Source organism: Psammomys obesus, unplaced genomic scaffold (genome assembly GCF_907164565.1).
Source record: "Psammomys obesus unplaced genomic scaffold, mPsaObe1.curated_primary_1811, whole genome shotgun sequence".
Classification (NCBI taxonomy): domain Eukaryota; kingdom Metazoa; phylum Chordata; class Mammalia; order Rodentia; family Muridae; genus Psammomys; species Psammomys obesus.
Window position 1 is genome coordinate 8,829,597 of NW_026590809.1, and position 27,623 is coordinate 8,857,219.

Sequence of the window (27,623 nt, forward strand, 5' to 3'; positions counted from 1 at the left end):
GCAAGTAATGGGTTTTGTTATGACAGTTTTATACATGTCATTATACTTTTTTCTTAGTGGTATATCCTCTCCCCCATTTCTCCTTTTGCTGATAGCCTAGTCAGATAGTGTGTGTGTGCGTGAATTTTACTGTTTCTTAAAACGTCTCTGTTTAGGAAACAGTTTCTGTGGTATGGTAGAACTGGCTTGCATTCTGAGAGAGGGGTGCAGAGGACAATCATTTGCTTTTCTTTCCATGTCAATGATACCATGTTGCTCAAATGTTCCAAAGCTGGTACTATTTACTCCATGTAAACTGACAAGCGCTTTTCTCAAACATGAGCGCTATCTGGTAACATTGTCAGGCTATGTCAAGAGGGCACATCAGTTTTTTATGTTGGTGAGGCAAGTAGTATTTTACTTATTTTTATCTATGTTGAAACTCAATCCGAAAAAGAAAAAAAAAAAAAAAAAACAGTCCCATGGCTTCAAATGGCATTGGTGGGTCTCAGGTCTGTTTGGAATAATAAGGGATCCTTGGCTTTGGATTGAGGCAAATGCACACTAGAATCTGGTTTACCTGCTTTTCAACCCTAAGTGAGACAGGTGCCTGAGTTAGCCCCTGAGATTCCCCACTAGCAAAATAAGGATAACATCTGTCTTGAAAAGATCTCAGAATATTGAGGGAAGTGGTATTCAAAAAAGCCAGATGCATAAAGTAAATGAGCAATCACTGTAATTCACTTTGTGACTTATAAATGCACATCTCTGTATACTCTTCCCATTACTTCACACTATCTGCCCAGAACCTTCAGTCAATACTGAATATTCTTTTTCTCCAAACATGTATCATTAGAATAAGTAAAATGTGGGAGAGTTGATATGTATGTTTGACTGGGGGGAGGAGGAGGAAGTTTCCTTCTGGGAATCTTAGAGTATCTAGGTAACAACTAATCTAGGTATCAACTAATAATTTTAGCTGTCTGAGCAATAGCCCAAAATTGTGGCAATTTCCTCAGTACCTCGACAGTGTGGCCTCTTACTCTGAATTTGGATCTTTCTGCCCACTAAGACTGAGTTGCTGGTACACAGCTGCAATTCACACAGCTAAGCCAAAATACATGTGTTTGTTAGATTTCAATTTGAGCTTTCAGGCCTTAATCCTATATTTAATGGTTTTTCCTTTTTCCAAATACAAGAATCTTTTCAATGTAAAACTGTTCTATGCCTCACCCCTTTGCTCCGGCCCACCTGTACAAAAATTCACCATGAAAAGGTGACAGGAAGAAAGCAACTTGCTTTCTTACCTTGTTTCTTATAAACACAAGGGATTTGACATTTGTCCTAAAGGCCCAACATGAGCACTGCCTTCCTTAATCGACACACCTGCTGATTATGGTTGAGCCAATGAAGGTTGTGCTAAAGTCAGGAACACGAAGACAAGGCTGTGTGGCTGGTCAGTAACTGTCAAACAATTGATGAAGATGTAATCAGAAGGGGGTTAGAATGATAGCTTGGAGGTTAAGAACACTTGCTGCCCTTGAGCGGGACTTGACTTCAATTGCCAGCACCCACACAGCAGCTCGCAACCTTCTGTAACTCAAATTTCAGGGGACCAGGCACCCTCTTCTGGTCTCTTTGGGTACAGAATGCACATACATATTATGGAGGCAAACATTCTTTATTGTTTCTTTGTGAATTTTACACCATGCACCCCAATCCAACTCATCTCCCTGTCCCTTCATATCTGCCCTCTGCCCTTGCAACCTCCCCCACAAGAGAAAAAAACAAAACATTGTGGAAGCCGTATTGTGTCCCAGTGTGTCCCACAGTATGCCCTCTGTCCACATTTCTTTGCTTGCAAATGTTTACTGCAGTGAGTTATTGGATCTGAGCCTAGGAGGTATCTAAGCTGGTCCGCCCACCAGCTGTCCTGCATCCACACCACCAGGGAGAGCTGTTCAGCAATGCCGCAGCCAGCACGGGGCAGAGCCAGCTCTTTAGCTCTCACACCCTCAGGGCCAGCTTACCTGAGCCTATACTAACAGGGCCAGCTCTATTGTGCTGCTAAGACAAGATGCAGGGCCTGCTCTCCCGAGTGCTGCAGCAGGTGAAAGGCAGCTCTACAGCTCTCATGACCCCAGGGCCAGCTCTCCAGTTTGGCACAGGTGGCTGTGGGTGAAGGGAGGGGAGGACATATCTCCCTTGTCCATGCCACCACATGGCAGATGAGCAGCCAGCTCTCACACACTTGGGGCTGACTCACCTGCAACTCCCACAACCAGAGCTAGCTTTACTGTGCTTCCTGGGCAAGACATGGGCCCACTTCTCTGAGTACTATAGCTTGTGAGAGATGGGGCCTGATCTGCTCTCATACCTTCAGGGCCAGCTCTCCCATTATGGCCAGATGAGGGGTAGTGCCAGTTCTGCACATCCCTCAGACATTAACATAGCCCCAAGCAGCAGTCCAGACCAGGAACATCCGCCTGTCCTTTCATGATAACAGACCCCACTCCTGGCCGGCTGTGAACCTAGGCATGGTCCTTAGTAGCAGCACGGGGCAGGACCTCAGCATGGCCTTAAGTGGCGTAACTGGCTACTCACATAAGGCTGTTGTTTCTCCCTACCCTCCAGTTCTCAGTTCTGCCTGTCTTCATTGTGCAGCTCTCTTCCTCCTCCTCCTCCTCCTCCTCCTCCTTCTCTTTCTTTTCCACCTCTCCACCACTGACTTGCTCCTCTCATAGCACCCAGGGCTTCTAAGTATCTATCTGAAGTTGTTTCGGGAGTGGTTTCAGGAGTGCTGTGCCCTGCCCATGCTGTATGGCATTAGGTCAGGGTCATCTCGGGCTTCATCTGCCCACCCAGGCCTGTGCACCACTGGACTGGTGGTTAACCTAGGCTTGTCTCCCACCTGGGCACCATGATGCCAGACTGGTGATCATTTTGGCTCACAGCCATGCATTCCTGGCAAGGGGCGGGGGAGAAATCTCATTGAAAAAAACTAAACAACTAAAACTAAAAAATATAATCAAAGTAAAGTTGTAGAAAAGCTGTTTTATTCCCCCCCAAAAAAAATTGTGTCTATTGTGCAAGTGACACATATCAGCCATACTAAGGGTAACATGTCTCCAGGAAAAACACAGAAGAAAAACTGGTGTTTATGAAAAATATACTGCATATCAAGTTCACAGCAGGACCTTTGTTATTATTACTGTGACAAAATATAAATAATAAAAACTTACTGTTTTAATCCATAGTGCAACCATCACCACCACCTATCTCTACAAAGTACTAGGCATTTCCCGCCTACATTAATACTCTTTCTTAAGTAGTGGGTATGTTTCCAAGATGTGGTTTTGTTCAGTATCTGGCAGAGCCTGTTGTTGGGCCAAACATTCTTTATTTCCAAACCATGTACTCAGTATGGTGAAGGCTCACTGCCTGAGATTTAGGAGGGAAAGTTCATCCTTGCAGGTGATTGGGTCTTATCCTGTTAAAGTTATTTTTATAAAATTGTGGGGGGGGGGTGTTTTCTCAGTTTCTGATTTAACATGGCTATCACACAAATAATTGAGATTCTGTTATAGTATTTGTTTAACAAGCTTCATAGCACAACAACTGAGCAGTTATTACTCTGTTCCTAACCCTCTAAGCTAGTCTGGCTTCCTCCCAGTGTCAATCCCAGTGATACTTGCGTTTTGTGGCTTTCGCTGCTCAGCTGAATCTCTCCTGATGTCTCCTGGAACTCTGCAGTGACTCAATCCCCTGCTTCCTCCTTTTTTTCTCCTCCCCTGGCTGCAGGAAGTCTAGCCCTATATCTCCCCTGCTCAGTGACTGTAAGGTGCTTTATTGGCATATCAGGGGACAGTTGGGGAGCAGTGTTTATATAACACTGAGACAGGAGAGTCTAATAGCAAGGACTGCAACCAAATGTGGGGAATATAGAAATCGGCATTACGCAATAACCTTATACCTACATTATCTCAATACAGCAGGCTGTCCCAGAGTGGATAATGTATCTAGTTCCATTTCACTGATACTCGTTTTCTTCTACACTTTTTCGCAGGAGTCATACTACTGCTTCTGGATAAGTTGCGGAAGATGAAATGGGAGCAGATGTGGAGGCTGACAGCAGAGAGGGAACTCATGGGCATGCTGTCTACCTCCTTGGCTGACCAGGTAAGTAGCCACTGACAAGGACTCTTAGACCTGAGTGCCCTCCTGTTAATACATACTGTGTTGTTACCACAGTAAACACTTGAGAAAAGGGGTTTTTGTTTCAGCTTGGTTTAGTTCGTTGTTTTTCTGAAACAAGTTCTCAGTATATATGCCAGGCTGCCTTGATATAGCAGTTACCCTGCCTCAGTTTCCCATGTTGTGGGATTTACAGGTATACAGTCCATGCCTGAATTAAGAGGGTGATTTTGGATCACAGTTTAGTAGGCTGTAACCCATAGTTGGTTGACCACATTGCTCTTTGTCTAACAACATAACACTAGAGAGCTCATGAAGGGCCATATCTGCTCACCTCATGATAAGGACACCAAAGAAGACGTTGGGGTGCCACAATCCCCCTCACATGTATTTTCCCAGTAACCTTAAAACTTACCACTAAATCCTAACTACCAAAGGTTTAAGTACTTCCAACGGGAATCAAGAAACACTTGAGACCAGTAGTTTAGCACATAGACCTTTGGGAGAATATTCCAGACACCCCAAACTACAGCAGACCTGGTACTGTTTCTGAAAGAATCCTTTTAGCAATTGGATGGGTCTCAATTCATTGGTTCTTTCATGCACTCAGTCAAAAGACATCACTGAACATTATATACTCTGACATGGAGAAAGACAGCAGAGGTAAGTAAAGGCCCTGATTTTCTTTATTTACTTTATGTGTATTGATGTTTGCCTGCACATATGTCTCTGGACCTCATGTGCCTGGTGCCCATGGAAGCCAGAAGAAGGTATCAGATCCTCTGAAACAGAAGTCTACAGATGCTTGTGAGCCTCCACACAGGTGCTGGGAATCAAATCTGGCTCCATGGGAAGAAAGAACAGCCAGTGTTCCTAACCACTGAGCCGTGTGTCCAGTGACAGGTCCCAGTTTCTTTACCTCAGAAAGTTCACTGTTTATGAAATCAGACTCACAACTAATGATAGTCTGCTGTGTTAAAAGTCATCAATACCATCTTTGCATCAGTGTGGAATGTACCTGTTCCCTATGGTCTCGAAATGCCATGGTGTATTTCCCATATATTTCATGTTCACCTGAATGTGAATATGTAAGATAAAACCGTTACTGTGATCCTAATTCTGATAACCCTGATCTCCAGGAAATTGCATTTAAGCAAGAGAGAACCTTAACCAGAGAGTCTGGGAATGCCCTCCAATAAACACTAATATTCATTAAAACACACTTCTCATTTTGCCTGAGAAAGGCATGGGACCTGTTTGGCCACAGAACTCAGGATCACTCGTTAGATTTTATCTTCCTGTGATGTTGACCGTCTTAAGCTCTGAACATCTTTCTCTGGGTTTTCCTCATTTCTTTTTCTCCTTTCCATCCTGAGTTCACACCACGTTTTGGTTCATGAGTCTTCTGTCAAATCCCCACTAAGTTTTCAAATACAGGGGAAAAGAAAGTCTGCATGGTTATATCACTTTTTTTTTCAGCATTATTAGTCAATATTTCCCAAGGAACAAAACAACTGATCTCCCTTCCTAAAACAATGAGATACAGCATAATGAATGAGTAACAAATAAATAAATAACTCAAGCACTAAGACCTGAGGGGGAAGTGGTCTGCTAGCCTCATATTTCAAGTCAGATAACAATGACCTGAGTTTGTTTCCAACTAGCAACTGTATATCTGAGTCCAGTGAGGATAGTTTGTTCAACCATCTTATGCCATGAAGGCCTATAATTCACCTCCCGGCACCACCTGTCAAGAAACTAGCTAATAAGTGGGCCTCCATGTTAGGCTTGGAAAAGGAGCCCAAAGGGGAAAATGAAGGGGAAAAAAATCATCCTAAACAAGTTGGAGTTTGAAATAGGGAGCTGCTCTCCGCATGCTGTGGCCTGGAGAGACCCAAGGAGCGCCCACCACCAGGCTAACCAGAAGCCCCGTGAAAGCGCTGTTAGGAACAAGGGTCTGTAATTTTTCTCAAAGCTCTAGATGAGTTGAGCCATTTGTCGTTACCCTGTTTCCTCTCCATGAGGCTCAGGATAGAACAGGGCTCCCGCCTAGGATGGAGCAAGGGGAAGAAAGAGACCTCACGTATTCTATGATAGCCAGAGTAGGAGAGTCTTCCCTGTCTGCCCTGTGTGCCCTTGCTGAATGATGACCAGCTGGACTGAAGCAGCTAGTCTGCATTCCTCAGACATTTTACCACTTGATTTTTTTCTTTTCTTTTCTTTTTTTGGAAAACAGTCCACAGTGAGGGAAATCTGTCATCCTATGCTCAATGCAGGACGCTATAGAGATGTCCTCCTCTGAGCTGAATCTACCCATCAGCTTGACTGTGTCTTTGGCTTTTATTCCGCAGGATATTTTCAATGCTGTCATCAAACAAAACCCTTTCCTGGTGTACCAGCTCCCCTGCTTCTGGAATGTGCAGCTGTCAGACCACACCCGCTCTGAGCAGTGCTACAAAGATGTGTCTGATTTAAAGGTTTGTCAAGAGGTGCCGTGCTGTGATGTTGGCACGCGTAGTTCTGTGCTGGGAAAGGGAAGCTGGGTGTGGGCATTGGCAGGAAACAGTTATCTGTGAGCTTGTGGGCAGTGTGGTGGAAGATATAAGGTCCCAGGAGAACAGAAAGAACATGAGTGTGCTGTCTGTTGGCAGTTTTCTTTCACGCTTGTATTTGGGCTTTCTGGAAATCGTCAAGTCGCCCAGACTAAAGAACCACCTTGTGCAGTTTATCCTCCTCCCACCTGCTGCCAGCTGTTCTGGTTCACGGCCGATCCCAAAATCCATTGATTTAACTCACGCAAAAACACGTGTTGAAAGGCCCACTCCATAGCATGTGCTGCAGATGGGATGTGAATAACTCCTTACTTCCAAGTCAGGCAAACTTGTAGACGAGCAAAGAAACAGGGAAGGAACTCAGGATAAATAAGTACTGCAGGATGTATGACCAGTGTAGGAGGGACACACAAAGGTCCTGCTCTTCCCACACCCCCCCCCCCGAGGGGATGGGACAGGGGCAGAACAGCTTTCATTATGACGTTCTGAGTACCAGCAACTGAAGACCTGGCTTGAAGAAGACAACAGGGCAGCGTATATGAGTTAGTGTTACACATGATGTCACACAACAAACTATTATAATTGTGGCTGAGATCAGCAAGTATTTGTTTAACCAATGAGTCTCATTTTCTCTGACTTAACCAAGTGCTATGATTGGCCTCAGTACAGAAGGGTGATGCCTAGGACACCCCAGGTGCCCCCCCCCCCTGTTCCCTGTCATCGAGTCAAGCTGATATGTTCACAGTGCAAGGCAGAGTGGGAGGGAGGTCCTAGTGCATGGAAGGAAGCCCTGACTTGCTGTTGCTAGTGACTGCCCAACATAGTCAAAAGAAAAAGTGTCTTAAACCTGGGTTTCCTCTGTCATGTTCCATCTTATTTGTTGAGGTAGGGGACATAATAAACCTGGAGCTCCCTGAGGGGCTGGAATGGGAGGCCAGTGAATTCCAGGGATCTCCCTGTCTCCAGCTACTAGTCCTGGGATTATAGGCACATATCATCGTGTCATGCCTATGTTTTGTCTTTATTTCATATACACATATTTACACATGCATACGATACGCACACACAGAAATAACCAAGTAGCTTGAATTCATTAAGGGTAAGACAGGCTCAATAACATTTTATTTGCCTGTAATCTTGATTCTAAATGAAGAAATCTAGGAAGTTTTGGCAATGAAATCATTTTCCAGATTCAAGAGAAAAATTTTTGCAGTATACGCTCTTTATAAGAGATATGCTTAGCTAATGAAAACATAGAAGGTTGACAGTAACATTAAGCAAAAATATTATCTAAAAATGCCCAAAGAAAGCTATACTAGTTAAACTGGTAAATATTAGCTGGAGAGAGAAGGACCCAACTGAAAATCAAATTTACCATGGAGGAACATGCATCCCATATCTGCATATATCCTTGTGCTGTGGCATATATTTTTTAGGTGTATAATTATGACGAGTGTAAGTATATCTAGAATTGCCTATATATTTTAATTTTTATTTATATCTGTGTATATCCAACTCATTAGAACTTCAGAAAAAGAAAAGGATAAGCCTACTATCACAGTGAAATATTTTAACATCCCTTTTTTAAGTATGAAAAGATGAGTCAAAGATAATAAAAATATAGAAGACTTGAATGACACACTTGATTTATTAGGTAAATAAATAAATAAATAAATGTCAGAAAATACATTCTTATCAGCTTCACACTCAACACTTACCATAGGGCAATCATGTGCCAGACCATAGAGCAACACTCAGTACATTTTTAAGAATCATATTTTATCATAATGCAGCAAACAAAGTAACTTCAATTTGAAGCCTATAAAATTAAGATGAAAGGCATCCAGTTGATTAAAATTGAGAAACCACTTCTACATTCCTCATGGTTCTAAATGGTATTTGTAATTGAAATTGAGAACTACTTAGAGAACAATCAAGTGTCCAAAGTATGAGAATAAATAGAGTAAGAAATACATAAATGTCAGTGTTTGTGTTAAAATGAGGAAAGCCTGAAAAATGACACACAGTGAACATCAGGATAAATTAAAAGGACTAAAAGACAAGACATAAAGCAGATAAGAGCAGAAATTATTTATTAAATTGGGCAGTAAAGTCAGAAGATCCTTGTCTAGAAAGGACCAATAAGATTAACACAGTCTGCCAATACTCATCAACAAAGCAGAGAGAGCTCACCGGGAGATGGCTAGCAAGCATGACTTCAGATTCACTGATTCATTCTCCACAAGGTTTTGAGCAAGTGATTTTTCTGAGTTCTAGGTGTATAGCAAAGATTAAATTTATCAGTCTCTCACTTATGGAACTTTCAACTCAGTAAATACCACAGAACTGTAAAAAGTATTGAAATGTGGTCAACATTATTTTAATAAATTTGAAAGCTTATGTGAAATGTCAAAACTCCTAGAAATCTGTAATTTACCAAAACTGACTTCAAAAGTCAGATGTCTTTCATCCATTAAACCTTCATATGAGAGTGGTGGGTGCAGCGGTTATGGTATGTGGACACGTGATCTGTGTGTACATTTTTATGCTTGTGTATGCTTCGGCACATGTTTACACACACGCATGGAGAGGCCAGAGGTTATTATCAGTATTTTCCCTGACTGTTCTTCATCTTATGTATTGAGACTGGGTCTCTCACGAGCCTAGCGTTTCCCACGATGTCTAGTCTAGGTATTCAGCTTGCTGTAAGGATCGTTGTCTCTGTCTCCCACGCTCTAGGAGTGAAAGCTCACATGACATTTATGTGTGTGCTGGGGATCGCAGCTCAGGTCCCATACTTGCACAGCAAACACTTACCCCACTAACCTGTATCTTCCCATTCCCTACAGGAAGCCTTCCTAAAAGGGCATAGCATTCCTAGTTGACAAGTACAAATAAACTCTAGCAGTTGTATTTTTAGGCAGAAATATTTCCAATTTTAAATAAACTTTTCCAACATTTAGGAAAAGAGGATCACTTTTTTTTAACTCATTCTTTGAATCCAAGTTATTCTTTATTCCCAAAATAGTTCTGTGACATGAAACTTACAAGCCAGTTTCATTTGTGAACATAGATGTAAAAATCTTAAGCGAATTATTAGCAAACCAAGTCTGGTCACATAGAAAATAGATAATACATCATGTGTAAGGTGGCCTTACTACAGTAAGACAAAGGTGATTTAACACCAGAAATTCACAAGTGTTGTGAGTTTATTGATGGAGTCAAGGAGTACTCCCTGATGGCTATGAGAAAGATATTTAATGAAATCTACACACTTGTTCATGTTGTAACTCTCACAAAGTTGGTAACTAGTAAAGAGCACGTGGGGAGCTGTACCAATAAGTTAGCAGAATGGAGTAGATATCGTAGAAATGCCTGTACATCTACATGCATGTTATAAGAGAAAATATGCCATTCCTGATCATTGCAGAAAGGATGTCCACAAGTGAGATACCAGGGTTTCCATAGGGAAGAAAAAAGTAGCACACAGATTCATTTCCAGGGAGCAGGAATAACATGAAAGGCTTAAACACAAAGCAAGCAAACAAGCAAAAAAGGCTTTTACTTTTAAACCTGAGAGATGGAATCTTAGGAAAGAAGTGGGAAACAGTAAGATCTGGAGAGAACAGGAACTCCACAAGGAGAGCAACAGAACCAAAAAATCTGAGCACAGGGGTCTTTCCTGAGACTGATATTCCAACCAAGGACTATGCATGGAGATAACCTAAGACCCTGCACAGATGTAGCCCATGGCAGTTCAGTATCCAAGTGGGTTCCATAGTAATAGGAACAGGGACTGTCTCTGACATGAACTAATTGGCCTGCTCTTTAATTACCTCCCCCTGAGGTGGGAGCAGCATTACCAGGCCACAGAAGAAGACAACGCAGCCACTCCTGATGAGACCTAATTGACTAGGATCAGAAGGAAGGAAAAGAAGTCCTCCCCTATCAGTGGACTTGGGGAGGGGCATTCATGCAGCCGGTGGAGGAAGGGAGGGATTGGGACGGGAGGAGGGAGAGAACCACAGGGAGGATATAAAGTGTAATTAATAAAGGAAAAAAAAAACTGAGAGATGGGAAGTCCTAAGACGTTAGAATAGAGAGGAATTTACTCAACAAGACATGAGGTGTCCATGCTAGGTCAGCTGATTCTTAGTTTTCACCTCAATCTACACTTTTTTCCTCCCTGAACCAGGTGCTTTGATGTTCTGATGGAGAGCTAGGTTGTCTCACATGTGAACTACCCTCACAATGAGTCTTCTGGGACCACCAGGGCCATTTCCTTTAGAGTATTGGGAGACTGTGAGGAGCCTTACACCACTAAGGACACTCCTATATTATTTCCATTCTCTCCTATTCTTTGCCTCACTCACACCTAACAGAAGACAGTTGTTTTAGTGACTTCTTATCATCAAGTCATAGCCAAGCATTCTGTTTGTCTATCATGAAAATAGTGACTCTTCTGCAATTGTATGCTATTAATTCAAAGAGTTTTTGGTTAGATATTCAGTTCCATTAGAAACATAGAAATACAAATGCTCTTGGTAGCCAACACAACCCTCCTCCACTAAATTCAGTGCCTGCTGTTGTTAACTGAGCTGGTAGTGTCAGAGCCTAGGACCTGCAGACCTGAGTTCAGTTTTCCACCTTCAAAAGGCCACTTGAAGAAAAAGGCCACATTGGTAAGAGGATAAACAAAGCCTGGTGGCACTCTCCAAAGTCCATCTCAGAGGTCCTGAGTTGAAGTTTAGAGATTATACATGCTTTACCAGTCCTACTCAAACTGTAGTCCTTCCTGTTATCATGGGTTGGACACCAGGCTCTCCTCCTTGGTAGTATGACCAGTTGTCAGAACTGCGTGAATTACTTTCTGGAAGAAATTATCCCCTATACTGGGCTCCCAGCCTTTTCTCTCCTCAGCATGGGATTCCTGAGGAAAATTTAATTTATTGGGGCCCACTCTTTGGATAGTCTCATAACCAAAGGGGAGGACACAAGTTCTCATTTCCTGCCAGCATATTGCAGTGTGTTGGAGCAGACATGCCCTCGCATCCTACTGGAGTGCGCTTCCTGGCCTTGGGCAGTTAGTTCACCCTGCGTGTAAGCAAAGACCTTTATGTTGACACCTTCCTTTAGGAAATTTCAGAGAGGAAAAGTGCTTTCGTGGCAGAAACAGAAGTGTCCAAGAGTTAGAAGCCAAGTGGTTCTGTAGATTTTGATGACAGCTTTAGTTCTTACAGCTCACCTGCTCGAATAAATCACTTGCCATTCCCCAGGTTCAGTCACATTCTCTGTAAAGTAGAAACGATAATTTTTTGGTTCGTTCTCAGCCAGGCCCCTTGAGGGCTCAGAGCAGTGCACTTGAATTTACCTCCATCTTTTGTGTTTCAAAGACCTTCATTTTTATCTCTGATGCTTGATGGCTCAGCCTTCCCTGACTTAACTTATAACAGAAAAGGGGAGTCCAAAAGAGCACCGTCTTCACCTTTCTGTTTCTTTGCCGGGAACACAAACACAGGAGACCATTCTGTCTCAGTCCTTATGTCATCTGTTACAGAATAAGTTGCTGACCAGAGATGGCCCAGTAGGTAGAAGCATTTGCTATGTAAGCCTGAAGACCTACATTCTCTCTACAAACCTTACCTGATGGGAGGTTGTCTTTTGACATCTTCATGTGTGCTGGGGCATGAGCATTCCTACATACATAAACACACTCATCAATATACAGGGTAATGACAAATAATAAATAGTTTTCTAAAGGGTAAGAGAAGGGGCTCATCTAGTCATAAATGTGATCCTTAACTCTATCTTTCCTCCGCCTCTACTACTCTTTCCCTACTTAGCCTCAGACTGTCTTTTTTGTTTTTCTGTCATGTATAACCTTGAAGCTAGCAAATATAGGTCCATATAAGAAAGAATGGAAACCCAAAGATGAATGAAGATTAATGATGGTGGATGGGCAAGCATAGGGCATGTAATACCAGCAGGGCCCTCTGTGCACCATATGCTGACCTTTGAGGTCAATAGAAAGTGCTTTTCAAAGCAAGCCAGCACATACAGCTGCATCCTTAAAAGATGAAAGGAGATTTCCTATTAGGTAATATAGGAATAATTTCACAACCAAGTGAGAGGACTCTTATTAGTCATGAAATTAAGGATACTACAGAGTAAGTCATTTATTATACCTATCCAGCTAAATATGAATCTAAGCTAACTATGAAAAGCTGAGATTCCAGTTATCTTCCAGATCTTAGAACCAGAGGTATTTCCACTAATCCAGGGCTAGGTTTTGACCTAAGCATATTTTCCAATGAAAACACATTGACTTGGTAGAGTGCAAAGTTCTAGGTGCAATCCAGCATCACACAAGTTTAGCACAATGGCACATGCCTGTCATTCTAGCACATGGGATGATAGAAGGAAATTGAGAAATTCAAGATCATCCTCTGGGGACATGATGAGATCCAAGCCAGCTTTAAAAAAAAATAAGAAGAAGAAGGCCTCCCCATTAGTTAGGAAATGATGGGGCTGGAGAGCTATCTTTGTGGCCTTCCAGAGGACCTGAGTTCAGTACCCAGTACCCAGTGGCAGCTCACAACCATCTATAACTTGTACTGTGGAACCTGATGTCCTCTTCTGGACTTCATGGACGCTGCATACACAGGGTGTGCAGCATACACTCATGCTGGCAAAGCACCTATACACATAAAATAAAATATGCTTTAAAAGCATAAGCTGCAGATGATGTTCTTCCCAGATGATTCTATTAGACTTTACACTGTGACCCCTCATTGGAGTAAATGGATTTCAACTCTCAAAGAGACACTTCATTCAACAATTGTCTCCCTGAGACATTTCAATTTTAAGCAACAGACCCATAGTATGAGTTGTAGATCTGATTCATTAATATAAAGGGAACTGGGTGTATCAGAAAAGAAAGTGCAGATACAGAAATGAAACACCAAAAGGAATCATGACATCTGTATGAGCTAGTAAAAAATTTCCCCCAAAAAAATACATAGCGCCATGTTGAAATCAATATGGCACTTCTTCAGAAAATTAGGAATAGTGCTACCTCAAGATCTAGCTATACCTCTCCTAGGTATATATCCAAAAGATGCCCCACCATTCAATAAGACATTTGCTCAACCATGTTCATAGCAGCTCTGTTCGTAATAGCCAGAATCTGGAAACAACCAAGATGTCCCTCAACGGAGGAATGGATACAGAAAGTGTGGTATATTTACTCAATGGAATACTATTCAGCAATTAAAAACAAGGAAATCATGAAATTTTCAGGCAGATGGTGGAAACTAGAAAAGATCATCCATCCTGAGTGAGGTAACCCAGAAGCTGAAAGACACATATGATATATATTCACTTATAAGTGGACATTAGCCATATAATATAGGATAAACATACTAAAATCTATAGTCCTAAAGAAACTAAACAATGAGGAGGACCCTAGAGAAGATGCTTAATCCTCATTCAGAAGGGCAAACAGGATAGACATGGGAAGTAGAAAAAGACAAGGAACCGGACAGTAGCCTTCCACAGAGGACCTCTGAAAGACTCTACCCACCAGAGTGTCAAAGGAGATACCGAGACTCATAACCAAACTTTGGGCAGAGTGCCAGAATCCTTATGGAAGAAGAGGGAGATAGAAAGATCTAGAGTGGACAGGAGCAACACAAGGAGAACAAAAGAACTAAAGTACCTGGGCCCAGGGAGCCCTGCAGAGACTGATACTCTAACCAAGGACCATGCATGAAGAGGACCTAGACCCCCTGTTAAAAGGAAACCCATTGACTGCTCAGTTTCCAAGTGGTTTCCCTAGTAAGAGGTACAGGGGCAGTCTCTGACATGAACTCAGTGGTCAGCTCTTTGATCACTTCCCCCTGGGGGAGTTGGGTGCAGCCTTGTCAGGCCACAGAGGAAGATGATGCAGCCAGCCCTGATGAGACCTGATAAGCTGGGGTCAGATAGAAGGGGAGGAGGTCCTCCCCTATCAGGGGATTAGGGAAAAGGCATGGGGGAGTAGAGGAAGGGTAGGTGAGAATGGGAGGAAACAAGGAAGGGGGCTGCAGTGAATAAATTGTACTAAATAAATATATAAGTAAAAATTTTTAAAAAGAATCAATCTACAGAAAAAAAAGAAGAAAAATACATAGCATCTACATAAGAAAGTAGCCCATAACTCAAGTTTGAAAGCATTTTGTAACACTTAGAGATGTATCAGTTTCCACATCTTTTCAGGAAGATGATGGACCATTGTGCATTAGCATATTGGACATGCCACCACCAGGCACACAGCTGTGACAAATGAGGCAGGACAATACAGAGAGAAGGTAATAAGAATGATGAATGGTAACGTTGACTTGGAAGTATTAGTATGGATTGAGGGAGAAAAACCAGCCATCTTGAGAGAGATTATCTGAAATCTGGAATCACCGCCTTCTGTCCTAACCTCTTTCATGTCTGATCAGCTCCTGGTTAATGAACATCATTGTGTGGCCTTAGTACGTGGCTCCAGGTATTTTATGATCTGGGTGTGACTGGGCTGAAGCTAGTGTATTTTTTTTTTTTGCCTTTCTTTTTTTATTATTATTATTTTTTTTCTTTTTAGTTACATTTTGTTAACTCTGTGTCTCAGCTGTATCCCGCTCCCTCATTCCCTCTCCAACCCCACACTCCCTCCCTGGTCTCCTCCCTGCCCCTTTCCAAGTCCACTGATAGGGGAGGACCTCCTCCCCTTTCATCTGACCCTGTTTTATCAGGTATCTTCAGGGCTGGCTGCAAAGTCCTCCTCTGTGGCCTAACAGACTGCTCCTCCCCGGGGGTGCTAGTGTATTTAAGCGGTCCTCCCAGGTAAATATGAGGTATCAGCCCCGCTTCAAGTAGCTTGCTTTGGTTGCTGGTTTACTGTGACTGGAGCTTTGAATTTTCTCACACACCCAGAGTACCTTGCAGATCACTCATCGCCTGCCATCATTGGTATGTTTGTGTCTGACTGTGCCCATGTGGGTGCACATACACAATTGCACATAAATGTAGAACCCACATGACTGGTATCATTCCTCAAAAAAAAAAAAATAAATAGAAGGTTTCTCATTGACCTCGTTGAGGCATCCAGCAAGCACCACCTGTCTCAGCTGCCTTATTGTCAAGTGTACAAGCACACTTGACCTGGTTCAGCTTTTCTGTGTGGGTTTTAGAAGTCTGATTCAAATTCCCTAGATCCACAGTTCCTTATTCTGGCTATGTCTGCTTATCTGGGCAAATAGGAAAACAATCATGGTTTTGCAAAAGTGTTTAAAATGCAAGAAGATGCCACAAAATGCAGTTATGACAGAGCTTGGAACCATATAGAAAATATATATAGAAGACCTTACAAAACAACATTTTTTATTTATTACAATTTATTCACTTTGTATCCTAGCTCTAGCCCCTCTCCCTCAACCCCTCCCAATCCCACTCTCCCTCCCTCTTTTCCTACCATGCCACAAGTAATGTAGAATATTTTGGTATAACTCCAAACAAGCAAGTGAAAGACCTATATAATAGAACTTCAAGTCTCTAAAAAGAAGAAAGACAGTGGAAAGATCTCAGATGCTCATAGATCAGTAGAATTAACATAATAATGGCCATCTTGTCAAAGCAATCTATAGATTCAATGCAATTCCTATCAAATTACCAACACAATTCTTTACAGACCTTGAAATAACTCTCAACTTCATATGGAGAAACAAAAAACCCAGAATTACTAAAACAATCCTGTACAACAACAGGTTGTCTGGAGGTTTCTCCATCTCTGATCTCAAGCTGTACTACAGAGAAACAGTAATAAAAACTGCATGGTACTGGCATAAAACAGAATGGTGGATTATTGGAACCGAATAGAAGACCCAGAAACAAACCCCACATACCTACGGATACTTGATTTTTTACAGCGAAGCCAAAACCATACAAAGGAAAAAAGGTAACATCTTCAACAAACAGTGTTGGTGTAACTATATGTAAACATGTATAAAGATGTAAATATTTATCATCGTGCATGAAACTAAAGTCCAAGTGGATCAAAGACCTCAACATAAAACTAAGCACACTAAACCTATTAGAAGAAAAAGTAGGGAAGAGCCTGGAACTCACTAGCACAGGAGACAACTTCCTAAACAGAACACCAACAGCACAAGATCAACAATCAATAAATGGAACCTCATAAAATTGAAAAGATTCTGTAAAGCAAAGGACACTGTCATCAGAATAAAACAACAGCCTACAAACTGGGAAAGGATCTTCACCAGCCTTATATCTGACAGAGGGCTAATATCCAGAATATATTAAGAACTCAAGAAGTTTAAAAGCAACAAATCAAGTAATCCAATTTAAACATAGGGTACAGAGATATACAGAGAATTCTCAATAGAGGAATATCAAAGGCAGAGAAACACTTTAAGAAATGCTCAATGTCCTTAGTCATCAGGGAAATGCAGTTTCACCTCACACCCATCAGAATGGCTAAGATCAAAAATTCAAATGACAACACATGCTGAAGAGGATATGGAGAAAGGGGAACCCTCTTCCATTGCTGGTGGGAATGTAAACTTGTACAATCACTTTGGAAATCAATCTGGTGCTTTCTCAGACAATTAGGAATAGTGCTTCCTCAAGATCCAGCTATACCACTCCTAGGCATATATCCGAACATGCTCAAGTATACAAGGATAAAACAACATTTTAATGATAAAAATGAAAGTTATTTTTATGGATGAATTCAGTGTACACAAACGATTTAAGATTGTCTTATAAAAAGTCATTTTTTGTGATGATATAAAGATTTTAAGAAAATTATCACTTTTGAATAAACATGTATATTTGATTTAAAAAAGAAAACATGCTGGTCTTGCTATCTAGAAATAACTTTTTAAAAAAAGAAAGAAAGAAAATCAGTGTTGGAATAATTGTCAGCCAACTGACGGAAGAAATATGTCAACACAATTCTTCTCGTTCATTTGTCACAACTCTTGTTTCAATATAGAAAAAGAAGGAAGGGCACAAAGGGAGGAAGTGACTCACTCAAGGGTAAAAGAACTGGTTGGAGGCATAGCTAGAACAAGTGTCCAAACTTGGTGTCATGTGTCCTAGCACCATGCTAAATGGCATACGAAGCAGACAGGACTTTAAAGATGTAGACGATGTAAGTAAATGTTATTCTTTAGCTCTCAGCTCCCATCTGTTCTTCTCTCTTTGGTAATTTCGGGCACCTAACTCCTTCGGTTCATTTGACATAAGCCCTTTGCCATGGCTTTGGCACACACAGCTGGCAGAATGCAGAAGCAGCCATTCTTAGAGATGTCGGTGACCTCCCTGCAGATGCAGTGAAGCACCTGAGAAACCACCTGCTCCAGGGTTTTAAGGAGGGCGTGTAGACAGCATGAAGAGCTGAGGGGGGCTGATCTCAGTGGGGATTCCTGGGGATGGACAGGGAGGACAGAGTTCTAACTCTGAGGGACCCGCTGTCTTCTAAAGCCCTGCAGTGTTTGGTGTTTGTTCCTGCCGTTTGCCCTCTATGCTCTGTCTCAGCACAGAAAGACCTCTGGGATTGTATTGTGGGATGGGTGCCTCAGAAGCCAACAAACAGGACTTTGCAGTGAATCCTGAAGAGGCCTGATAGGCTAGGGTCAGATGGAAGGGAAGGAGGTCCTCTCCTATCAGTGGACTTGGAAAGGGGCAGGGAGGAGATGAGGGAGGGGTGGTGGAATTGGGAGGGAATGAGGGAGGAGGCTATGGCTAGGATACAAAGTAAATAACATGTGATTAATACAAAAAAAGTAAAAATTATTATTTATAAAAAAGAAGCCAGTGTGGGACATATTCCCCAAAAAAGCCATATTTTCTGAAGATGGAGTTGAACTAAGTACAGCTTTTGATGGCTGGACACTGAAACACTGGTGAGGCCTACACTGGGGAAGATTTGGTTCTTCAGCTTAGAGGGCTTCATAAAACAAGCAGGCTGGGCAAAGCATAGGACACAAAGATCTATAATCCTGGAAATTATTGCAACTCAGGTGGTTTCCAGGATTGCAGTTAATCAAAGAGCAGAGGAGTATAGCCAAGACCAGAAAACCCAGTGTGAATTTCTAGCTGTAACTGAGAACTAGCAGTAGTATATTCAGGGAAGCATCTAGAGTTCCAAACTGCACTGGACCAGGGCTTCAAAATTAGGCATGCAAATCAAACATCTGCTAATAATAGAGCACAAGGAAACTCGCTTCTTTCAAATGCTTCTTTGACATATATAACTGTTAGTTATTAAATGTAAAATAAATGCATATTAATGAAATGGATATGCTTATTTCTTTTTATGTGTGGAATTAAATTGTGGCTGAATATATGGTAGTGCAGGATGCAGGGCATTTTAATGTTTTTCAGAACTGATGAATATACTGGCTTCCTGATTCCCAGGGCTGAAACCACCACTCCATATAAATACATAGCATCCGAAGGCAGAAATACATTTGCACTAGTGGAAATACTGTCTTAATAACAAGCCAGAACTCAACACTTGTTTATGAAGCTTCAGTTAGCAACTCAAACACCAACTTTTTTCCTATATTTTAAGTTCCTTGAGAATGTTATATATGCACAGTGTCTTTATATCTTTTATCCCCTCCATTCCCTCTCAAATTCACGAATATATACACACACACATAAAAATTATATATATACATTAACATTATATTATAAAACAAAGAAAACTGGTAGGCTTTGGGTCCTGGCACACACACACACACACACACACACACATACCCATATTATATGTATATATAAATTTTTAACATCAAGCATTCTACTGCAACACAATTCAAACCTAATCTAATTTGACACTTCCATGCTAAGGAATGACAATAGGAAAATGTTTTTCTTTAATCTTTGTTTGCAGTAATTTAAACCACTGTTTCTATGAAAGCAGAAATCTTTGCGTGTACAATAAAAAAACACCACAAGCAGTTCATGGCATATAGTAATCTTGAATCTGAGCCAAGGTGAGTTAGGCAACATTTATTAGTGTTATATGCTGGGGTGGCATGACATGGCGAAGCAGGATTCGTGTATGTTTAGAACCAAGGCACAGTGAAGTCATGCAGCATGGAAGACCACTTCTGGAAATACCCTCAGACATAAGCATGGGTCTTTGACATAATTTATTGGCCATTGCATATTCAGAACCATACTGTAAGCAATGCTTTACAACCTCCGTATACAGTTACATGAACCTATGTTGGGTTGTGGCCCACAGTTGGGTTCTAGAAGCTGGGCTCTAGATGAAAAAGCCGTGGTACAGAGTTCAGTGTGGCAAACTCGTGGGTACTCACACTGATGAGCTGTGTGCAAGGGGCGGAGGGTGCCCAGTCAGTCTGAGACTGTAGATAAGTTTGGGGATTGACTCCTATTTCTGCAAAGATTCATGGTCATATGAAGTGAGAAAAGTCACCCCCAGATAACTTCACAGTGTAAAGACAGTACTTTTGAGAATGTGGGCAGGAAATGAGAGCTGTAAGGAGTACAGGGATAACATGAATGAGCACAGATGATAGAAGGTGACAGTGTCCAAGAAATGACAAATCATGCGAGAGTGACATAGGCAAACGAGAATTCTTCAGGCTGTGTGAGGTCTTCTGCACTGTGATGAGAGCTGGGATTTTTGCTAAAATATTTTTACTAAAATATCTCTGAGATGACCTGTTTCCGTACAAATTCTATACATTAACATATTATAAAACAAAGAAAACTGATGGGTCCTAGATGCTGGCACATACCCTGGCCAGGCATTTGCCATCAGCTTTGTGCTGAGGGTGGAACTTTCCACCATGTTCTTGGGTTCCAGCTGGCACAGGGACTTCCATTGTTTTCCAGCAGTTAAGTCATCTACCCTCTGATATGAAAAAGCAGCAAATGAGAATTATTCAAGGTGCCTCTGACTGGGTTCCAGAATGAACTCACTCTGAGCAGCAGCATCAGGAAATCTTACAATAGATGCTTCTGAAGACTTGGGGGAAGACAAGGCCTAATTTGGTGCTGAAATTTTCAGGAAAATAGATGGACTTGGAAAGGATAAGATTAAACAGAGTATTTTTTTTTTTCAGCTCTTTTTGCTAAGGCAGGAAAATCAAGTGTTTTTCTTGCTGGATTTCATCATCTTTCGTTTTGATAAAGGAATCACCAAAGAGACTTCTAGGCTCTTTCCATGGAGTTCAGTGAGACTTTATGAAGCCTGGTTATCAGAGGGTTTTGAACAACAACAAAAGTGAACGCTTTCACCTATTGCGCTCTGTAAACACGTCTCTGGTGATCTGGCTTGAAATGGCTTGCCAAGCCCTGGGACTACGACTAAGTACTATTCAGAGCATCTGCACCGTGACGTTCTTCCTTCTCCACAGTGATAGTTAATCCACATTTAAATAGCCCGAGAATTTAATTTTTTTGCAGATGTTGTCGGATGTAGTGATGGATCAGAGGATGATCTCACACTGGGAGCAGAAGTGTGGGCTCAGTTGTATTGCTGTTCATGTGAGCTTGTCTTCATTGATGATCTCAGCCATTTTTTCTGAATTAAAAAAAAATTCTCTGGAAGAATTTTAGGCTATAAAATTAGTACAGAGTCCCTCTGTCTCCTACCTGGTTCCATTCTGCCTCATGTGACATCTTTTCTCCAGTGGCACATTGGTCAAAACTAGTGAACCAGTCTTTATGCATTGCTGGTAAGTAACTAACTCTCAGGCTAGAAGGAGCCCAGGATTGGTGCAGTGCCCTGATCGCTGCACATATTCAATCTGTTTTCCCCTGTGTGCCTTTTCTCCTTGGTCTCCCAGGCCCTCAAATACTGTCCTAGTCTTTCCTGGTTTCTTGTTACTGATCCAGTAGTTTTATGGAGTGCTGCTTAAGGGTTTACCATCTTAGGTGGAAATGCTGAGGTAAAGTGCCCTCCTCAGCTCAGCTCATCGGGAGGGACTTGACTTCCACAGAGGCACAGCTAGGGCCACTAACTATTTTCACATGGTGAAGGTCTTTTCTGCCAGTATTGTGAAATAGCTCTTTTCCTCTTCAATGCTTTATTGAAACTGAGGGACTCCATCCACCTTATACCAGAACTGGAGGATGGAGAAGAAAGGGCGGGTGGTGTCTATTTACATTCAGAGTGCTCTACAAAGAAGAGTAATCACTTTCCCGCCATTTACATAATTTTCAATCGTTTATGTCTACATGGACTAGTGCATTTTCATTTTATGCTTTGGAGTATAATGTAAAAATCTTTTTAAGATGTCCACTTTTGAAGGTTATCTTAATTTGGTATTATCAAGTAATGTAATTTAATATAATAAAAATAAAAAGATGAGTAGACGAACACTTCCCTGGCACATCAAACTCCACTGTGCTTCACTATGTTAAAGGATCCATTTGTAACTGTCTCCATGGACTATGTTAGATATGAGTGCTCAAAAGACATAGCCATTTAGTTGCTCTCCCTCCTCTACTTCCTTCTGTCCTTCTTTTCATCACTTTCTTTGTATTCTCTGTTATGGATGGCAAAGTGGCTTCAGGTACCCTCTAGCAAGTATGTGGTACTTAGGCATTCAACAAATATCTATTGCATATTGTTCTCTTTCAGCCATTGCTTGTACAGGGCTGAAAGTTTCCCTTTTCACAAATTTATGTTCTTAGGAATATAAACCTCCAAGAAGAAAACAAATGGTGGCTTTGGGTAGTAGAATGGGCAATGCAAAAATTAAAGCAAGGTGGTGCCAATGATCGTGAGTGGAAGAGAGAATCCATTTTTCTCTTGATGACTATACAGAAAGAGAAAGACCCTGTTGACCTTTCATGGAATGCTTGTTTGCTATATGCCTTCTCAGTGCTTTTGTGAATGGTTAGGGCTGTTAGCTGGTTGGTCAATGAGCCATATGCCATGACTATGACAAGTTGAATTGTGGCCATGGGAGGCAAGGGAAAAGTGGAGGATCCAGTTCTAAAATAAGGGCTGTGTAAAACAGGTGGAAGGGCAGTAGAAAATCGCTACCGAAGAAGCTTACTGAGTGGAGCTGCTTCTTGTAGTCTTCTTGTAGTCATTTACTGTGTGATCTTAAGGGCGTCACTCACATTTAGCCAAGTTGACAGCATCCCTCTAGATTCTGGCCCCAGATGTCTTTCAACCATCCCTGTCATGGAGCTTCCATGTCTAGTCCCAGTGGAATCTGGGCCTCCCTCTTCCCTGTCTGCTTCAGCACACACTACTGAAAGGCACATGGTGGAGTCAGCAAATGTGAATACAGTTTCCATAATTAATTCCACAGAGATGGAAGAGCACACGGCTGGTTTTCATGCACAGATCTTGCATTGGTAGTCTGCAAAGAAACAATGTAAAGGCAATAATACTGAGAATTAGTACAATTCATGTCCCTTCTCTGCCATCTGCACTCCAACAGGAATTCTTCACACATAACAAGTCCAGTTCAGATTGACTTTTACACCAGTTTACAAGAAAAATAAAAGTAACAGAAAGGAAAGGAGAAAGAAAGGGAAGAAGAGGAATTTAGCTGGATATGAGGATTCCTGATTCCCTAAGCCCTGAGTCTTAGAAAAGGTATCCATTTTCTTATTGCCATTTTTTCTTCTGTAAAAACTCTTAACAGGACAAGGTAAAAATGTTACAGAAGAAAGAACAACAACAACAAAAAAAAAAAAAAAAAAGACGGGGCAGAGCCTGAGATTCCTGTGCCAGCCTAACATCTAGGTTTTCCAGATAAGGGGACTAAAGACAACCAGAGAGTTAGCTTGCTCTCTCCTCTTCTCATGGGTGATGGTATATATTTTTCATCTTGGAACTACTTTTTTTTTTTTTTTTTTTGGACTGGGACTTGAAAGATATAAGAAATAACAGAAACTGCTATGCTGGAAGGCAATGAATCGTAAGTGCCATGATCACAGATTGGACCTTCGTAGGCATGCATACTGCAAGAAAAGTCTCAGTGTTCAAAGCACTGTCTTCACTTAACAGCAAATCCCCATCTAATTACTTTTCTGTTATTGTAATAAAACACCATGACCAAGGTTACTTAGAAAAGAAAGCATTTAATTTGTCTAATTTCTTCAGAGGGTTGAAGTCCACGATGATAGGGTAAAGACATGGCAGCAGGAATAACTGAAAACTCATGTCTTTATCTGCAAGTTGGAGGCAAAGAGAGAGACTGAGAATATGTCCCCGAGTCACACATCTCTCTGAGAATGCCACACCCCCTAATCCTTTCCAAACAGTTCCATCAACCGAGGACAAAGTACTCAAATATGTAAGCCTGTGTGTCCATTCTCATTTAAACCACCATACCCAGTGATTGCTAAGATTGGAAAGCAAGAAAAAGAGGGACAGAGAGAGCAAAATCCTTGAGCAAACTCTCACACCTTGACTGGGCCTCATGTTGTGTATAAAGTTGGACACAGTCCAAGTCTTGGATTCTAAAGCCTAGGCTCTCTCCCAGTATCATTTTAGCAGCATGGACCTTCCCTTGGAGAACATCACAGTAGAGCATGTATAGCCTAGAGAGTTGATTAGCATGTATACAACAAACATCTCCCTCAGGCTCCATGGTGGAGACTAATACAGTCATGAAAACAGCTAGCCATCGACCAAAAACATCAAATAAAAAAAAATCTCAGAAATAAACTGTATGTTTTATGTTGTACACAGCTCTAAGTACATGACACAGTCTCATGCTACGCCACACCGCGGGATCTCCCGGTAAAAATTTCCCACCTTATATACTGCCTGCCTGCTGGTCGCTTAGTAGCCAGCTCAGTTGTCAGATCTTTTTTTTTTTTTGTACTCATATTCATGTGACCCTTGTTTTGCTTTACTTTGTCCCCAAAGCATGAGAGCAATGAATGTTTCAGAAGAGACTTGAGTACAACACTTGTGGGGAGGTAGGGACAAAAGTATCAGAAGTTTAAATTAAGTGCCATGTTGCAATGTTACAAGGCATATAAGAAAGAGCAGGATTCCATTCTATTCCATATCTTTGTGGATTATTCATGGAACATAATGGGGACAAGTTCTCCAGAGAACAAAAGACACTAGATGTGTCGTTACCTGCATCTACCCAAGCCACTTCTGATGGAGAATCAGCCTTTAAAATTATAGAAGCCCTAAAGACCCAGAGTTCATAGTCCACACGCTGAAAGCCAGGAAGGCTGGTGGGGTAATTCAGCCCAAATCTCAAAGCTCAGTAGCAGAGAAGACTGCACAACCCACAGTGTACAAGCAGAAACTGAGGGGTGTACCAGTCCAAGCAACCACGAAAGGGGAGACAATTTCTTCCTGCCTCTGTCTTTTGTTCTCTCCATGACCTCAGTGGCTTAGAGGATGCTTATCGCATAGGAGAGGGCCATCATCCACTGATGCGCTCCATTTACTCAGAGGATGAAGTCATCTGGAAACAGTCACATACCCACAAATAATATGCAACTAAATACCTGGTCACCCTGTGATCCAATCAAGTTGTCAGATGAAATGAGCTATGAAATTGCTGTTAGCATTCTTTGTCTCATCCAAGGTCTGCAGCCAGTATATTTTCTTTCAATATATTGATAAAGGTTTAACTATATTAAGAGTCAAAAGGAAGTAGAGAAAATCTTAAACCAGATCTTTCTTGCTTAAGGACTCAGTCTTCTAATTATTAGCATTTTTGCTCAGTGTTTCCCTCCCCCCAATTAATTGAAAGCTACTTTTTAATTTTTTGAGTAGACTACAAAATAATGGGATTTGTTGTGACATTTTCATACATACATACATATAACTGTATTTTGTTCATATCCTCCACCCATTGTCTACTCTTATCTGTACTGATTGATCTCTACTCTTCTGCTCAATCCATTGTCTACTCTTCATCTCTACTGATCCCCTTCAACTCCCAAATAGTCTCTGTCTGTTCTAATGCCACACATACTCTTTGTAATCTAGATTCTGCATTTTAGTGAAGGCGGTGATGTTTTTCTGAGTTTGGCTTATTTCATTTAATATGATAATCTTGTTTCATGCATTTTTCTGAAAGTGACATAATTTCAATCTTTGTTATAGCAAATTAATACTCTCATGTTTGTGTGTGTGTGTGTATGTGTGTGTTTCTTTCATTTGCTGGTGAGTGTCTGGGTTCTTGTCCATTATGTTAATCTCTATCAGAGCTGTCTATCTTACTGAACAGCCTCTCTGCTGATCTATCTGTGAGGCTTAGCCATATAGGAGCCCTGGCCCTGGCCTGGCTTCACTAGGCTGTATGATCTATACCGACTCTTCCCATGTCCCATGGCCACTGACATTAAAGGCTGTTCCCCATTCCTCCTTCTTCCATAAAGACTCTGTTCTCATTAGGCCTTCGTTGAGTAACCTACTCTTTGATGAAGTCTAAACCAGATCTGTTTGTAGCGACACATATGGTGTGTCTTTGTGTGAGTCTTTCAAAGACACAAAACCAAGAGGAAGAGAGAATTAGAGGGCTGGCTTATAACCATTATGAAGACTGACAAAAGGTTACAATGACAATAGTTAGTCAATGTGAGATGCTGGTGCATGGCTCAGGTTAAGTTTGATGCCCTAAGTACTGAATAAATTGATAAAGTAACTTTCAATATGAGCCCAATGATCCAAGAACACAGGTTTCCTGGTATTAATCCTCAAGTCTCAAGATCTCATGGTCAGGGTGCTTGGAGTTCTGAAGTTGAAGAGAAAGACAAGAAAACTGTATCTCAACCCCAGAGGGGTGGGGCTTTGTCATTTATCCAGGTCCAGAGCTAACTGGATGGTGTCATCCACACTGAGGGAGAGTCTAAACCACTTAGCCTGCTAGCTCATGTGCTACTCCCCTCTAGAAACACATACATCAGAAATAAACACTTAGCATATTGCTAAGTAATCTTTCATATTACCATACCATCGTCCAATTCATCACCATTGTATCCATTGCTAAAGCATTCCTGACCTGAACTACAGATCTGCAAGGGAGTTGAAGTTCGTCCCAGTTACAGATGAAGAGCTATCTTGATGACATTTGACGTCTTGACGCAGTTCACCCAGCAGCTGGGAGTGGATCGGGTCTGGCATGTAGGCCAATTCAGTCCCACTTTTATACCATGAATCTTAATCCTGAAGACGACAAGGAGAGAGAACTTGTGAAAATATTGCCCTTCTCTTTCAAATGCCACCAAGCAGATAACAGAGAGAGGTTAAACTCCTTCAAAGAAAAATGATGACAAGCTATTTGGCCCTCAGACACTGGAAAGGGGACTGTGTTTCTGCATTCTGAAGCCACATTGATGGGGCTTTTATAGCTGATTTACTGTAGACAGACAACGTGTGGATTGTTGAGAATGTCACCACCACAATTTCCATCCTGAAACCGAAGGGAAGCTATTGAATACTAACTGTCCCATGGTCTGTGGCACTTGGGGATGATATGCTTTCTGCCAGCATAGATACTTACTTCCCTGTAGTGCAAAGTGCAGGCGTGTAAATAAATAATCATAGGAGCATGCAACAAGTTCTCCAATGGGGTAAACTGCCCACCTGTGGAGCACGTAGAAGGGGCCAACATCTGTCTCCAGCGTTGCTTAGGAAGGCTCACAATAACAATCAGAAAATCCAGTTTGCAGTGGCTCAAAATGAAGAGTTTGAGTTTCTTCCTTAAAAGTTGTAGACATTGCAGTTAAAAGGTAGACATTGGTTAAAAGGTAAGTTATGTGTTGATCTGTCCATCATGGTCACACAGCAACTTTAATAGTCCAAGTTATTAGGTTTCTGTTCATGACAAAAAAGTACAGATATAATGGGAAGTTTATCTTAACCCTTACAAG

The 27,623-nt window shown here is 41.6% G+C and overlaps 1 protein-coding gene across 2 annotated transcripts in view; it reads left to right on the forward strand.

Annotated features, from left to right (window-relative positions):
- Nucleotides 1-27,623, forward strand: part of Large1 (LARGE xylosyl- and glucuronyltransferase 1) — a 512,199-nt gene that overhangs the window by 430,789 nt on the left and 53,787 nt on the right. For both annotated transcript variants that reach the window (XM_055609116.1, XM_055609114.1), the window contains 2 exons: nt 4,046-4,158; nt 6,525-6,650. In XM_055609116.1, coding sequence (XP_055465091.1) covers nt 4,046-4,158; nt 6,525-6,650 — 239 coding nt within the window. The remainder of the gene's footprint in view (nt 1-4,045; nt 4,159-6,524; nt 6,651-27,623) is intronic.